The sequence below is a fragment of the Equus quagga genome, chromosome 7 (assembly GCF_021613505.1).
Source record: "Equus quagga isolate Etosha38 chromosome 7, UCLA_HA_Equagga_1.0, whole genome shotgun sequence".
Lineage (NCBI taxonomy): Eukaryota > Metazoa > Chordata > Mammalia > Perissodactyla > Equidae > Equus > Equus quagga.
In genome coordinates this window covers 110631360-110648036 of record NC_060273.1, presented here as the reverse complement: position 1 = coordinate 110648036, position 16677 = coordinate 110631360, and the positions used below count along the sequence as shown (strand labels likewise).

General features: G+C 34.1%; 1 protein-coding gene across 1 annotated transcript in view; it reads right to left on the bottom strand.

Annotated features, from left to right (window-relative positions):
* The window catches only part of ST8SIA4 (ST8 alpha-N-acetyl-neuraminide alpha-2,8-sialyltransferase 4), a 93214-nt gene that overhangs the window by 37440 nt on the left and 39097 nt on the right, over positions 1–16677 (bottom strand). The window contains exon 4 of the mRNA XM_046665275.1: positions 14103–14396. Coding sequence (XP_046521231.1) covers positions 14103–14396 — 294 coding nt within the window. The remainder of the gene's footprint in view (positions 1–14102; positions 14397–16677) is intronic.

Genomic DNA, 16677 nt, shown 5'->3' with positions numbered 1-16677 from the left:
TGCTAAAATATTTGTATGAAACATATTCTGTGTTAATTATTTCCCGTAAAATAATCAGCTTACTTATTTTGAAACTGACAGCAATTAGTTGTAGGCATCTGTTCTAGGGAAAAAAGAAAAAGAGAAAATATTTCCCAGCTGAATAGACTACAAAATGTGCTTAGCAGCATTGATGCTTCCTAGTAGTGACTTTTATTAATGGAGACCTGCTGAAAGATTATTTGACTACAATACATATGGATTACGCTAAGTATCAAATTCTTTTTTTTTGTAAGATGGCTCTTAAGAAGCAAAAACAAACATAAGAGTTTTGGGAAAGTGCCCACATCTCACCTCAATTTAATTTTATTATTTTAAAATAGGTACTGCCAAACATTTATAATGACTATACAATTTTCTCAAGGACTACTGAGAAACAGATATTTTAACAGAAAAGATCAGCTCGTCATATTGTAAAAGTTTTATATGTGGCTATAAAATTATTTCTGCAGGAAGTTTACAGAACTCTACTGACAGGAGTAAGATCATCGATGGAATAAAATGCAAAATCATAACTTCAGCTGCAAGTAATAATTTTACTTTAAGTAAGATCCATGGGAGCAACGGGAAAAAAAGAAGTTAGCTCCTATTAGACTAACTTATCAAAAATATTAACAGTGTAATATAGAAGTCCTTGTATTTTAGATTACATAAAGAATATCCAGATGTCACATGATTGTTTTAGCTATTTAATTTCACCCAAGGTTGTAACTGGCACAAATATCATTGGATATCTGAAACAAGGAAGCTCTAAATCTGAACTCAGTTGCTTGGTGCTATAGCCTAATTAATTTTGCAAATTTCTCTGAAATTGTTATGAAGGCCAAGCAAACTCAGTCCATATAATTGATTCAGTGGAATCTATAGAAGCCAAGTACCTAAGAATTCCTAATTACTTTATTACACTATCATTGTATTACTTTATTTTTTATAGAAGGAGAAATGGATTCTTCTGATTTTACCAACTCTAGAGTGACATCAAAGGGCAAAATTTTCTTCAAGAGTGTGCTTTACATGAGTAATTACAGAATGGGACAAGCAAAACGAACCATGCCTTCATTATGAAAACAACTTCGTTTTGATAATGAAAATCTATACTGCTTGAAACAAAACCAATTTATTCTTGGTAAGAAATTAATGATAAGATAGCAACCGCCAGCACAATCTCTCTCTGCAACACATTCCATTTGACCATCAGTATGGTCACTGGATGATGGTTTGGAAGATAAAAGTGGAAGCAGGGTAGAATTGAGTGATTGTACCTAAGTTCTTAGTATGCTAGCGTTTGACTCTCCAGGATAATTTAATCAGGAAATATAGCCAAATAATATCTTGCTGAGGTAATGAGGTCTTGTGTTGAAAACTCATGCGAAAACAAGAAAGCGGCAGGCATTTAGCCAATAAAGAGCAGTGACTAGTAACCTAAGGTTTTTTGGTACCAACCTTAACCGTGATGCCTAACTTCCTGATCCAGCTGAACAAAGGTGCACAGGGACAGAGCAACACGAGCGCAGAAATCAGCAGCGCGGCTGCTCCCACATCTTTTCTACTTCTTACTCCCCAAATCTCCAAAGTCTATTCATCGGGACTTTAGGATTGCTTTCCTTTAATCACGACAACTTATTTGTCACTAAGTAAGAATTAGCTATCAGTTATGCATACCTTACTATTTATCTAAGTTATTTTATTATCTCTGTCCTGAACATTTGAAGTTTAGGTGGTTATTTCTCATTGAGACTGAAATCTGTTCAAAGCACATAGGAGTAAGGTCTTTTGAGGAATCCTTCACGGCACATACAAAAATTCTACCATATAAGTGGAAACTTAATTTATCAACAAGTTGTAAAAATGTTGTATAAGAAGGCTAAAGTTCTTATGATATGATGGAAACTATCCTTTCTTAAGAACTGAGAAAATACCTTAGGATTTCACTTTCACTTAGGCAGCTGAAGTGACAGTCACAGAATAATACCATTTGGAGGAAACAATTGTGACAAGGAACACTGATCTGAAAAAACAGTATAATAATTTCCTACTTATTTAATGTGATTTGATTGTTTTTCAAAATGAACTATTGAACAATATTTCCCACATGTATCGACAAACATATATTGTGTGTAAATATAGTCTTCAGGAAACCATATTGAACCACAAATGCCCTATTTTGAAGGGAGAGCATACTCACTTATGAATGCATAAGAGAGAACATTATTCAGCATATTAGTGGGGAACAGAGAATAGCCTTGGCTGTTTGGGACGCACATTGATGAAGAGAAGCTGGCAGCGGTATCAGACTCAAACCACTGTGATGTGGTTTCCCTTGTTACTAGTGAATATTGGTTTTCACTAGGGCTCTACAATTTTGATTCTTCTCTTTACCCTCTGAATATTTTTCTTGATTTATTTCATCCATGGGACATGCAAGTTTAAATGTCTTATTTCTGAGAAGTCAATCCCAGGTATATGGCTCCAACCAGAAACTATAGGAAATAGTACTTCCAGCCTGCCCCTGGACAATAAGCTTTTCAATTCTTGGTTTTCACATAAACACAAAACTAAAAGAAATTGTCAAAGGGACTTTTTAAAAATATTACATAGTCAAAGTCCTTATTCTGGTACAATATGTTTATTTACTCAGATTTTTCAGTGTTTTGGGGTTAAGGCTGTCAAGGAGAGAGAAAAAGAGAGACGGATCTTTACTTGATCTCTTGCCAATAGGAATCATGGTGTGCTGGAACACAGGCCTTTGACATATGCAACAGACCTTATTAATAACTTGTTTACTACATGAAAATATGAGTAATCGAGCCCTAAGCCTTTTGCCTTATTCTCTTCTCATATATTATTGGTATCCTGAGTTGGCATTTCAAATATCTATAGCCATGATCTGGAAGTTGTAGCCTGAGGTTGTGATCATCTGATCAAACATATTAGGAGCTAGAGTCAGCCAACTGAACTATAATCAATCACATGGATACACCTAATCTGAACTATTTCCTTCAAGCTAAACCACATCTAAATTATTCTAGAGAGATAAGAAATAGTAAATTTTTAAAGATTTATGGGATACTTGATTCAATAATTTTTCTCAACAAACTCAGTATCTAATCATGCTCATTGTTTAAAAATTCATTACTATATATTTGCTTTTTATTTTAAATTCACAACCAATTATTTTAATGTATATAAGAAGTCTCTGAATGTAGTAATTCCCTAGTCATCTGGACTTAAATTAGAGTAGCTTTATGCAGATTAATTCAATATGAATTTTGCATGTTGATCAGTGTTCCTCTTTTTTCCTGAAAGGTCAGAGAAACAAGGGAATTTCTAAGGTTATTTACGTACTTTCTATCGTTCAGTGCAACAGTGGGTCTCGTAAGCAGGAGGGCAATAAAACAACAAGAAGCATGTAATGAATATAACCTATGAAATAAATTCATGAATTTTTCCTGTAGTTCTTAATTATGGCAGTGTAAACCTTTGTACCTTTGTTCTGAATACTAAATTTCAGTCTTGGAATTAAAAAATAATGAAAATCAATTTCTTTCCCAGCCAAAGTGTTTAAAATAATCACTCTTCTTCTAGAAAGCACCATAATAGATTAATATTATTTTTTAAGTGAATAGATTAATCTCTCTTTATATACAGACTTTGAAGATAAAAATCAAGAGGTAATACCAAGTTACTAAATTATGGAACTAAGGCAACTTTCTCAGGTGCCCAGGATGAATTTGTAGATGTTCAGTCTGGATATTCCCAAGTGTCACACTTCATTATTATGATCCATTTTCTTTTTAATCAGAACTTAGAACATTCTAATAACACCTTATGCAGGTAAAATTTAGTAAGTCTTCGGTTCATAATTCTGTGGATACTGGGCACAAGTTGGTTCTTGATATATACCAGTTGATTAATTAGTAAATTGCTGGGAAGACAAGATATCCAGGTTCTATCTTCATTATTTGAGATTCAAGCCTTCCTTATTGGCATCGTTTCCCTCTGTTCCAGCATAAGCTTATGGTGAATTTGATTTCCAGAGGTAACTAGATTGATTAAAAAAAAAAAAATCCTTTTCTCCATTCTGCTTGCTGCCCTGCTTCTTTGATTGCTCTAAAGAACTAATTGTGAACCAAACTTCAAAGTCTTTCTTCAGCACAACTTTGGCCTTTTTCAAACTCCATTCTTCACCCCTTTGCACCTGTGCCCCAGCCTCCACCACAATGAAAACAGAGCTTTCATGCTTCTTCTTAGGTATATATAGAGATGAAAAAATCAATCTTTGCTCTCATGGAACTTACAATATAAACAGACAGAGAACAAAATGAACAATAATCATACATTCTGATGACTGTTCTATTAGAGACATGCACCCTTTGTGAAAAGAATACAGAGAAAAGACACCCGGATCAATCTCAGAGACAGGGACAAGAACGAAGAATTGTGCCTAACTGGAACTTACTTTAAGCTGAGGCTCGAAGGAGTGGAAATGATCCAGGTGGAGAAGAGAGAAAAATGCATACCAAAGAGAAAAACCAGCATATGTCAATGTCACTGAGCACCATGAAGGCTTCCCCACTCCTCAAAGACATTCTAGATACTTTGCAGAGCCTCTTAGTCTCAATGAGAGAGAAATAAGAATTGCAAAGCATGTTGGCCAAGGGTGCCTGGCAGCTCTGTTTCCCATAGGTTCCTGTCTGAGCCATACACCTTTGAATGACTTCTCAGATATAAGTCATTTACATTTTCACATTGCATAGTGAAATACGAATGATGGGAGCTGCTAGGAAATAATATTGTGACTCAAGGGTAACTGGGTTAAGATATCAGGAATACTGCAATGCCAGAAGGGTGGATATCCGAGTCCCCAATAAGGGAAGGAATATTCCATCATGGAAATATCATGAGGTTTAAAAACAGTATCTAGCTAGGGGCTGGCCCCGTGGCCGAGTGGTTAAGTTTGCGCGCTCCGCTGCAGGCGGCTCAGTGTTTTGTTAGTTCGAATCCTGGGCACGGACATGGCACTGCTCATCAGACCACGCTGAGGCAGCGTCCCACATGCCACAACTAGAAGAACCCACAACGAAGAATACACAACTATGTACCGGGGGGCTTTGGGGAGAAAAAGGAAAAAATAAAAAAAATCTTAAAAAAAAAACAAACAGTATCTAGCTATTCAAAAACATAAAGAAGGATACATGTTTTATAAAGAAATATTACAGCTGTGTTGCTCATTGGTCAAAATAGAAACCATATGGAAATGTTTTTGGCATAAAACTAAATTTAATACAAGCAAGTCATTTTCAGAAAGCATTCGTGGCGAATGTCTCCATTTTCAAAGTTGTTTTTTAAAATTGCTTTTCCTTATATGACTTTGAATTGATTCAATACCCCAAAACAATCCATTTGATTAACAGTGATAAACTCTAATTTTGTGAAGCCTACTAATGATCTAGTTCAGCCTATACTTTTACTTGGGACTCTATGGGGAGCCTAGTCTGATTTAAATTGGTCTGCAAGCACACACCATTCACGTGAATTAACTTGCAGAGGATCACCCTAATTTTATACAGCCTTTTATCTTTACACTCATTTAAAATGGACAGATTTTCATATTTGAAAGATGAATGTAGTAACTAAAGTCTGAGAAATGGTATTTTTGTGTTAGTCTTAAAACTCGACAAAAAGCTGATGCTGGAAGATGTGTGACAATACAACCTGTTTATTTGTTAAGAATCAAAAACAATCACACTTTGTAACAAAGCAACTAATGCGTGCCTTTTTTCTTTTTTAGATAGACTTGACCAATGAAATATTTCACAACAGAATGACAGCTGCACAGATAAGAGGTGAGCTAGAGATGTCACTTGATTTGATTTCTGCCAGGCTAGTTATTCCTTCCTACATTTAAATCCACAAGTTAGGAATTTTGACCTTGATCATTACATTGTGAATTAAATACTCAGCTAGTTTATGGGCTGCCTGCCAAAAGAAAACCCTGATCAACGATCCAGCAAAACCCTGGGAAACTTAGGAAGGTATATTAAATGATATCCCATTGTTCAATATAATTTTATTTAACGACAAAAATGGAGAAATAAGTATATTGCTCATGAAATATGAATATTAATTAGAATATTATCATATATTCCGAATAAGAGGAAATAATTCAAAAGTTATGTAGTCACTTACAGTAACGGTGTAAAAGAATACTTATCCTCTCAATGCAAAATGAAATTACCAGGAATAAATTCAAGATAGCACAGCAAACAACAACAACATAAATCTAAAGTGGGAGACTTTTGCTATATATTAAGCACAGTAAAGCCAATTTTTGAATATCCCAAGTGACAACAAGTTGAATATGAATCAACAGTGTATCATCATTATAAGAAAAGTCAATGTATTCTTGGTACAGTGTTTGACATGCAAAAGGTCTGGCAAAGCAACTTGCGTGGAATAAGTTCACATACAAACTATATTATATAGTATGTACATAACAGTTGTCTTATATTAAATATTTGTGTAAAGTGTATATAAAATATTAATGGTATGTTAAATATTGTTATATGCTGTGTGTGTATGTATATAGCATGTAGGTTGTGAAAATAAATAAAGGAAACCTCACTTAAAATGGAGTCCGGAAGCCTGAAGGGGGAACGCCCACCTGTACCACTCACTGCAGCCCGAATGACCAGCAGAAAGAAGGAAGATAAAAGCTATTTTGACAAGAGAAGATGTTAATGGCATGGGAGTTTCATCTCCTGCCTTTAAGAAAACGAAGATCCCTCCTTGACCCAGACGACACACTAACCACCACTTGCAGCCAACGAGAAACCACACAACCTCAAACTCCTGTTCTTCGCCAATGAACTTTTGTTCATAACAACCCTCCCCAATTTCCTCCTAAAACCTGATAAAAGCTGACCTTCCCTTTGTCTCTTCAGGCTTGCCCAGGTTTCACCACAGCTTGCGTATCCTGAATTACAATTCCTCTGCCATTCCCAAATAAACCCATTTTTGCTGGTAAAATAACTGGCTGTTTTATTTTTAAAGTAGACATTACATACTACATTTATTTTTCATATATGCAATATTTAAACACTACTCTAGAAATAATTTTCCAAAATTTGCATTTATAGAAAGAGCCATGCTTTCTTAGAAGTTTAAGAATTGTAGAAATTCAAAGAAAGAATAAATTCAATAGATTAAATGGCCCCATAACAAATATATATACCTGTATCTTCCATATCAATCTATATACATAATACATACATATACATATTTGCATGTATATATGTGTTTGCTTGTGTCAGTGTATCTTTTACTATAAACAGGAAATATTTAGTTGAGGGTGGGTTAGCTTAGTTATGGTTTTAAAGAATATAAAGAATATTTAAATTTCAAGAGAAATGACTTTAAAGAAGGAATATTCTAGTAAGCTACCTCAATTATTGTGAGGATCAAAAGTTAAATAAAAAGTTAAAGAAGACATTCCTGAGGATGTTTATGAAAATTAGCCACAAATGTTTACTGTGGCTGTTTGAATATTCATTTGAGTAAGAGCAATTAAAGTATAGAAACAGGGAAACTTGGAGCCTAAAGGAATATGAACAATTATTATATCAATACCCACATTTCAAATGATACAATTCTGAGACTCAAGAATGTAAATAGTCTTGTCCACGGTAAATAGTCTTGTCCACCCATAGAAAGGGTTTGTTTTGACCTTCCTCAGAAAACAAACTCCCACATAAGTCTTGAAAATTCTCTAAGCCAGTGTTCTCAGTCTGCATTAATATAAACACACATTTTAAAGAGAGTAACATTTTCTCAGAACCTACAAAATACATCTGTGAACTCTAATTTGAGAAACACTGCTGTAGGTCATAAAGGGTATACCAAGCATTTCAAATAAAACTTCTTAATTTCAAGCAGATTTAAAGCATTCACGTAGTCAGTTTACCTCACACTAGCACATTTTTTTGGAGGGTGTTAAATTATCCTTCAAACAAAAACATTTGGGAGATTTGTCAAATATAAGGGTTACATATGTATTCTTCACTGAAGCATAAAGAACAAAAGTCACAAGTAGAACGTGCATAAAAATTTTCAAAATCTATAAGAACTAAATGTACCCCTTAAAAATCATTTTGGTGAAGATATTTGTTTATAAAATTGTTGGATAACTTTAGAATTATTAACTATGAGGGTGACATCACAGAACATTATGTACTTTTATTTATCTTAATAATCACCAGTGAAACCTCAATTCAAGCGTTTACTTTGATTAATACAAAGTATCAGCTTATTAATTTAATGAGTATAGTTCCTATTATATGAATACTGATATTAAAACAAATTGATAATTAGACTGTTTTGACAAAATAGGACAAATGCAATATTTTTGTTACAGTAGAATTAAAATAATAAAACTAATGGATCATATAAATTTATAAAATTAAGACAAATATTTTATTTTTGGTTTAAATATTTTAATAATAGTTTATAATAATTGCCGGGGGCAAAGGATTCAAATATAAATGTTTAAATATTATTTCCAGAACTGATTATAAATAAATTTAAAGTTTAAATTAATTAAGCTCTTAAATATAAATATCTGAATAAGAGCGTTATGATAAAGGATTAAAAAAATAGAAAAGAACTATGAGAGCAAACTTCCCAAAGTGCAAACTTCAAAAAGAATTTCAGAAGAGTACATATTATTCTAGCCTACAGCTAACAATCTATATGTAATATATTTATGCATATAAAATATAACTTTAAAAAATGCTTATTTATCTATGTATCTATTTCCTGGAAGAATTCTTAAGAAATTATCTATGGTAGTTGGTAGTTGAACCAAGGATCTACTTTTTGCACTGCTTGATTTTTTTTTTCCCTATGTTAAAAAATAAGAAAATAAAATATAACAATCCCACTGAAAAAAGTACTTGGCTATTATGAATCAAATTATAGTAATTATTAAAATAGGACTTTTTTACCTAACACTAATATTTTATAAAAATATATTTTGATATGTCATATAATAATTAAAAATTGTATGTTAACTTATGTAATTGGGTTAAATTTTTTTTCAGGAGATTTTAGGTTGTACATTGATACATTAGCTTGTACATTATAATTTTATTACAAATGCATAAGCAATTAACCGACTTTTTTATCGTGTAGACACATTTTTAAAGTTTCAACAAGTCATTTTAAAATTTAAAAATCTCCTCTTCACTCTTAAAGTCTTACAAAAATTGTTCCATTCTTCACAAGGCAAATTACAAAATAATAATAAATATATGTAGACATGTAGGGCTTCTGAAGAAGTACCAATGAAAAGCTTGCAATTCCAAACGTGCTTAACACATTCATGTAGTCTCTTAAATTTGTAATTATATCTTTTATTTGTCCCCATTAGATTATGCTTTCATTATTTTGTAAGATTATTTTAAAATTAGAATCCAGCTGTATTTTTTCCCTCTTGTTTCACTTAATGTGGCTTGTGAAGAATGACCATAAATTAAAGCATAATCTAAGAATCTCTCTGAGTTATGTGATCGATGGTTATATTTCTACAGTTTTTTAAGAAACCTATAATTAAGTGGATACTTAAAGTGAGTAAGCCATTATAATTTTCAGAGAGGGAAATGTTTAAATAATGAGGCTGGACAATATGAAAAGTACCTAAATGATTCTCATTGTGATCAAGAGTCATTTGCTTTCCAGATCACTTAAACTTTCTACTTATAATTGCAGTACTGGAAAGGCCTTCACATTTTAACTTGGTGACTATGTGTACCCTAACATGCATGTGCTGGGGGCTGTAAGCCTTTCATGAGAGACAACAAACTCCAGTAGTCCACAGAGGAAATGAAACTCTCTAACCTATTTTCCTGAATTGTATTAACCACAGGATTTCAGAAATGTAAGACAAATACTTAAAGAACAGAGCTTTGGGAAATTTGCTCTTGCTTTCATATCATGTGAATCTTCTTTGCTTCATCAGCGCTCACACTTCCTTATTTTCCTGGAAGAATTTTAGTAGTTTTGTAGAGTACAAACATGATGTTGAAATGCTACATTGCATGGATTAATATATTAATTTCATTAATTCCATAAGTGAATTCACCTTTCACATACACCACGTGTACAAATTTCCAATGTATTTGAAAGGTGAAAGGGAACTCTAGAGCTGCTTTTTATATCCTGGGCCACAGTTTAGAACTCAATCACTTGACACATGGGAGGTACTATGTAGATGCACAAGCAGGAAAGTAGCAAGGTGATTTCTTTCTGTAGGATTCAAAATCAGTCCTGTCAAAAACACCTAAAGCACAGTAATCAAAAGAAAGCATACCATTAACTTCACCAGAGGTCAGAAGTTTGGCCTCGTTGCTCTTTGCAAGAAAAAGCTTAGGAATTAGTCAAGTAGTTTATATTTATAATAATTATGGAGAAAAAATGGATAAGACAAAACATAAAAGGAGAATATTAGTGAACTAATTATTAAAAAGCTCTGTACTTTCTGTGTAAAATATCTGTAAAATCCTATATGAATTCACAGTTCTTAATCATATATACTTCTATCAGGATTCTAACTTACTGATATTGCTCTATTCAACCAAGCCTCTTGTTTTGTGTTTTGCTATTAGCAGTAAATGGAGAAATATAAACCAGAATCTAGGAACAAAAGTACTAACTCTAAAGTTTATATGAGAGGCAAAAAACTCAGAACAGTCAACACAATGTTGATGGAGAAGAACAAAGTCAGAAGACAGACACTACCCCACTTCAAGTCTTACTATAAAGCTACAGTAATCAGGACAGTGTGGTATTGTGAAGAACAGGCAAATAGATCAATGGAACAGATAAAGAGCCCAGAAATAGAGCCACATAAATATAGGCAACTAATGTTTGAGAAAGTAGCACACTACTATAATGGAGCAAAGAAAGATAGTCTTTTCAACAAATGGTGCTGGAATTATTGGACGTCTACATACACAAAAATCAATCTAGACACATATCTTACACACTTCACAAAAATTAACTCAAAGTGGATCACAGATCTAAATGTAAAATGCAAAACTATTTATAGCAGCTTTATTCATAATTACCAAAACTTGGAAGTAATAGGCGAATGAATAAATAAACTGGTACATCCAGAGAATGGAATATTATTCAGCCCCCAAAACAAAGGAGCCATCCTCAGTAGTTTAGTGGTTAAGATTTGGCACTCTCACTGCCACGGCCTGTGTTCATTTTTCGGTCAGGGAACCATACCTCCCATCTATTGGTTGTCATACTGTGGTGATAGCATGTTGCTGTGATGCTGAAAGCTATGCCACCAGTATTTCAAACACGGCAAGGTCATCCATGGTGGACAGGTTTCAGCAGAGCTTCCAGACTAAAACAGACTAGGAAGAAGCATCTGGCCACCCACTACCCAAGAAAATTGCCCGTGAAAAGCCTATAAATAGCAGCAGAGCATTGTCTGACACAGCACTGGGAGGTGAGAGGATGGTGCAAAAAGATTGAGCAGGGTTCTGCTCTGCTGTCCACGGGGGCACCAGGAGTCAGAATAAACTCAATGTCACTAAAACAACACCAAAAACGAAATGAGCTATCAAGTCATGAAAACACACAGAGGAAACTTAATTACATATTACTAAGTGAAAGAAGCATACGTGAAAAGGCTACATACTATGTGATTCCAACTTTATGACATTCAGGAAAAGGCAAAACTATGGAGACAGTAAAACTATCAGTGATTGCTATAGGTTATTGGAGAGGGAGGGATGAATACGCTGAGCACAGAGGATTTTTAGGGCAGTGAAATTTCTCTTTATGATACTATAATGGTGGATATATCTCATTATACATCTGTCAAACCCATAGAATGTACAAACTAAGAGTGAACTGTGGTGTAAACTATGGACTTTGGGTGATAATGATGTGTCAATGTAGGTTCATCAATTGTAACAAATGTATGACTTTGGTGGAAGATAGTGATAATGGGAGAGGCTGTACATGTATGGGGGCAGGGAGTAGACGAGAAATTTCTGTTCCTTCTTCTTAATTTTGCTGCTAATCTAAAACTGCTCTAAAAATAATCTATTAAAAAAAAGTACTAATTCAGAGTAATCTTAAATTTTCTTATTAGTTTCCTATAGTCAAGGAGTACTTCAAAGTATTTGTTTTGAATCTTAAAATGCTACCGCTTGAGTGTGTGTATATGTGTATGTATGTGTCAGTGTGTGAGTGTGTAAGATAGGACAAAGTGACATCTTTCAGTTTTTCTTTGAACCAAATGATATCAACATTGACAAATCAAAAATTAAGATGTGTTCTTAGCACAATGCATTATAAAGCTTTTGTTAAGAACCCATCATTTTCTTTCAGAGTCAAATTGTAATTATCAGGAATCTTTGTAACTTAAAAAAAATTACTGACTTATCCTCCAAATGAACTTATTTTATCTTACTTTGTTGAAACTTCATGTCAAACATCAAGAGAATGCATGTTGAATAACCATGATCTAATTATAAGAATGCAATTTGTGTGCCGAATAACACATCCAAGAAACTGTCCCGAGGATTAAACAAGGAAATGGTAAATCCTTGAAGGGAAGCGTCTCAACAACAAAACAACACGAAAGCACTTTAGCCCAGTCCCAATTACAGTATAGGAAGCAAACTATTTTTAACTCTGGGTTTGGAAACCCTTTTCTTTTAGGCCTTCTGGCCATTGTATTTAATAGAGTCCCTGAACTTGCTCTTCTTTTCCACGTCCACTGATTCTGCCCTACATCTTTACCATCTTCTGAGTAAGTTAATCAAAAAGCTTAATCGGCCTTCATACCTCTAGCATCTCTCCTTGCCAGTGCAGAGTCTGCAGTTACAAGATTTACTCTCCTAAACTCACACATCTAACTGTGCTTAAAACAGGATAAAACTGATTCTCTCCCCAGCTAGATCACAAGTTATTTTTCCAGTGCTCCACAATGGACTCCATTATTCCACAAGTTTACCATATGCTTAATTATTTCCTTGCCTCTCTTGGCTGTAATGATGCAATTACATTTCTTTCTGTTTAGTTTTCTCTCTCTCTCTTTCTCTCTGTCTCTCTGTCTCTGTCTCTTTCTCTCTCACGCTTTGTCTTTTTTTTCCTGACAATTGCTACTTTGTTTTGAAAGTCTAGTTCAAATGTTAGACTTTTAAGACTTCTTTGCTAGCCTGAGGGACAGATCCTACACTCCTGACAATATAACTCCTTACCGTTTGTTTATGCCCTGGCTAGTTGTACATGCCTCTGTTTCCACCAGAAAGCTTACGCATTCCTTTAAAGGAGTGGTCAGTTTTTGTTATCTACAGTATCTGACACGCAGTGGATATTCAATAAACATGTACATTATTGCTTATCTTTGTGTTGTGTATTTTACTACACACAAATGTATGCATGACTGTGTCTGGTCTTTTAGTCATTTGACACTTTTAAACAAGAGTCTATTTCTTAAGTTTTTCTCCTGAGCTTGTGTTAATAAAAGGGAAATGTTGACAATTCATAAAAATGGCATCTGTGACTTTTGGGGAGAAGCATTAAAGCATATTATCTCAGCCAGCCTTCTCTATCACTAGTAGGCCTCTTAACTACAGATGGGGCTTAATTGCTCCTCAAATACACCTAACATTTATGCTTGCACAATATTGCCCATTAGCCATTGAACACTTCTGTTGGTATTTTCTTACCCCAAATTTATCAATTTTACTATCAATTCTTATTACTCTTTACCACAGCAAAATATAAAAATCAGTAGCTTGTTCATGAGAAGACATAAATAAGCTCCAAGTTCAAATATTTGCTTTTTCAAGACAGAGAATGAGCTAAAATAATATAGAACATAAACAAAATTCAAGTTGGTGAATAGAGTAGCCATTATAAAATAATGGAAACGCACATCCGTTGGGAGATTACTGAGGCTCCTTCCTGTCTAGGGAAAATGTTTGGTTATGTGTTCCATTGTGCCAAGGACAGACTGGTCCTTTCCAGACACTTACCCTCTGACAGCATGAATAAGTCTCAATGATGGATAGGCAGTTCGCACTTTCAGTTTATTCTTAAGGATTAACGCATTAACCCACTCCACGTGCTTCTCTCCTCCTTTGACCATGAAAGCAGGGATCCAAAGGACACTGTCATTCAGCATGGAAAGTCTATGCACAAATTTTTCTCTGTCACTCTCATTCCGAAAGCCTCCAAATGCTCTTTGTACCACTGATGGATTCATGGTAATAAAATCTGATTTAGTTCCCACATCTGCAGCAAACTCCACCACAGGGGCTAGATTACACCTGAAGAGGAAAAAATTAATGGACATATGAAAAATAAATATGAAACATTCACTCCTAAAATGGGGTGCATGAAAAGAAGAATGGGGAACGAGCATGTTTTTTCCACCAGGTAGAAAAAAATAAAGATAATCTATCTGGTAAAATTATATTCTCAATAAGTCACCACATATTCAAGAATATTGTCTTCAATAAGGATGTGCACTCTTAGTATAGGGCTCCAATTGTTATTTACATTAATTCAATCTGCTGTTCTAGAATACTCTGTGAAGTTATCTTCATAAAACCACGTAATATGAATTCTTAATCAGTGCATTTACGATGGGAAATTCACAAAGGCTCTGTTGCCATGCAGTAGGCAATCTCAGCCACATGCTGTTCTAGAAGTCAGTCAAACACATTAGACCTGATATTCCAATCTGCACCACCTGCCAAGCTTAAGTCATTTCAACAACTTTATAAACGTTAAGTAAGTGAAGATGGCTTTTCTGTATCCTAAAGTTAACTGAAAAGTATAATTCTTTATAATTTTCCACAAACATATTTGTATTTACCTTCTATAGGCCTAAATAGGAAAGAAAAGTAAGAAAAATAGAGTTATCATTTTTTTTTTTTTAAGATTGACACCTGAGCATCTGTTGCCAATCTTTTTTTTTCCCTTTTTCTTCTTCTTCCCAAAGCCCCCCCCAGTACACAGTTGTATATTCTAGTTGTAGGTCCTTCTAGTTCTGCCATGTGGGATGCTGCCTCAGCATGGCTTGATGAGCAATGCTAGGGCCATGCCCAAGATCCGAACCAGCGACACCCTGGGCTGTGGAAGCTAAGAGGTCACGTCGGCCTTCTGTGGAGGAGAAACAGAATTTGTTGTCCTGTTCTCTCCACTGAAGCTCCAGGGCCTCACAAAGTTCCTGGGCCTGAATTTATTCTTGGAACCTGATTTCATTCGTGCATTATGAGAAAACACTTTGATTTTCATCTTCAAGCAGTTTGTGATGCTTCTTTGATTTTGTCACATGGGTCTTCAGACACTAGACTTAAAAAAAAAGCTTTTTATTTTAAAATATTTTAACTTGCTAAGAAAGGCAAATTTTAACTAGTTGATAAGCAAAAAATGAAAGTTCAAAAAAACAAGAGTTTGCTGATTTGGAAAAAATCGTTTGAATCTATTCAATCTACACCTTCATGAAAACACAGATACCCACAGAATTTCTTTTTCTTTTCTTTCTCTTTCCTTATATCAGCCTTTTAAGAGGAAGGAAAATAAACTGACTTTTTCTTTCTGCATTTTTGCTGATTTGACACCATTATGACAGTTTTTTACATTTCTCTTCCTTGTGCATTTTATCACATTAATTAAATTCTCAAACAAATTAAATTTAATTAAAAAGTAAAGAGTCTACTCTGCTATTAAAAATACTGGCTTGTATATCCTTCATTATCTCTCTTAGTTAATATATCTTGTTACTTCCTAGATCTCTCACAACATTTAGCCACCACAAAAAATATCTTTCATCTCACACAGTTACTCAGTCTGTACTATCTAGGATGAGCTACTGAGAGAAAACAAATAAAAATTAACACATCATATTACTTGGGAACAATCTTTTCAAGTTATATCTTTATATATATCTTTCTATATATCTTTAATTACACCTACTATATTATATGGTAGAGTACTTATTTCTCTCTATCCATGACCCACACACTGTTTGAGATTAGATATTATTCTTCCCCATCTCAGTAAAGATATTTTGAAAGGGTCTGCCCCAGAAAAGAACAGCTACACGTGCACAGAAGCCGAAGTGAAGATCTTACTGTGGAACTCATCAAAGACTGAGGACATGATAATTTTTACAGTCCTAAAATGCACTCCATACCAGCTTTAAAAATAGTCTAAAATTCTGACCAAGCTGATTATAAGATGAATCTGGATGCTGTGGAGAAAAAGCATTCTCAACATCATTATTACAGACACTTCTCCTTCCTCAGGTGAAAAATAAACAAAATTTGTTAACATTACAGTTAACATGTTTCTGTCGGGGGGATGGCTTCAGATACATCTTTCTGCTATAAGAATTCCTCGGTAATTCTTTTCAGAGGATTTCTACTGTAGAAAGATAATATCTATACTTCATTTTCTCTATAATTATAAAAATAATCAGAGCCAAACCAGTTAAAGAGAGCAAAAAAACATTCTACTGAATTATTTTTTCAGGAAAGAAAACCAAATCAATTACTTTGTGCTTTTCATTACTTATCGCATACTTAAAAACCCCTCCACCCC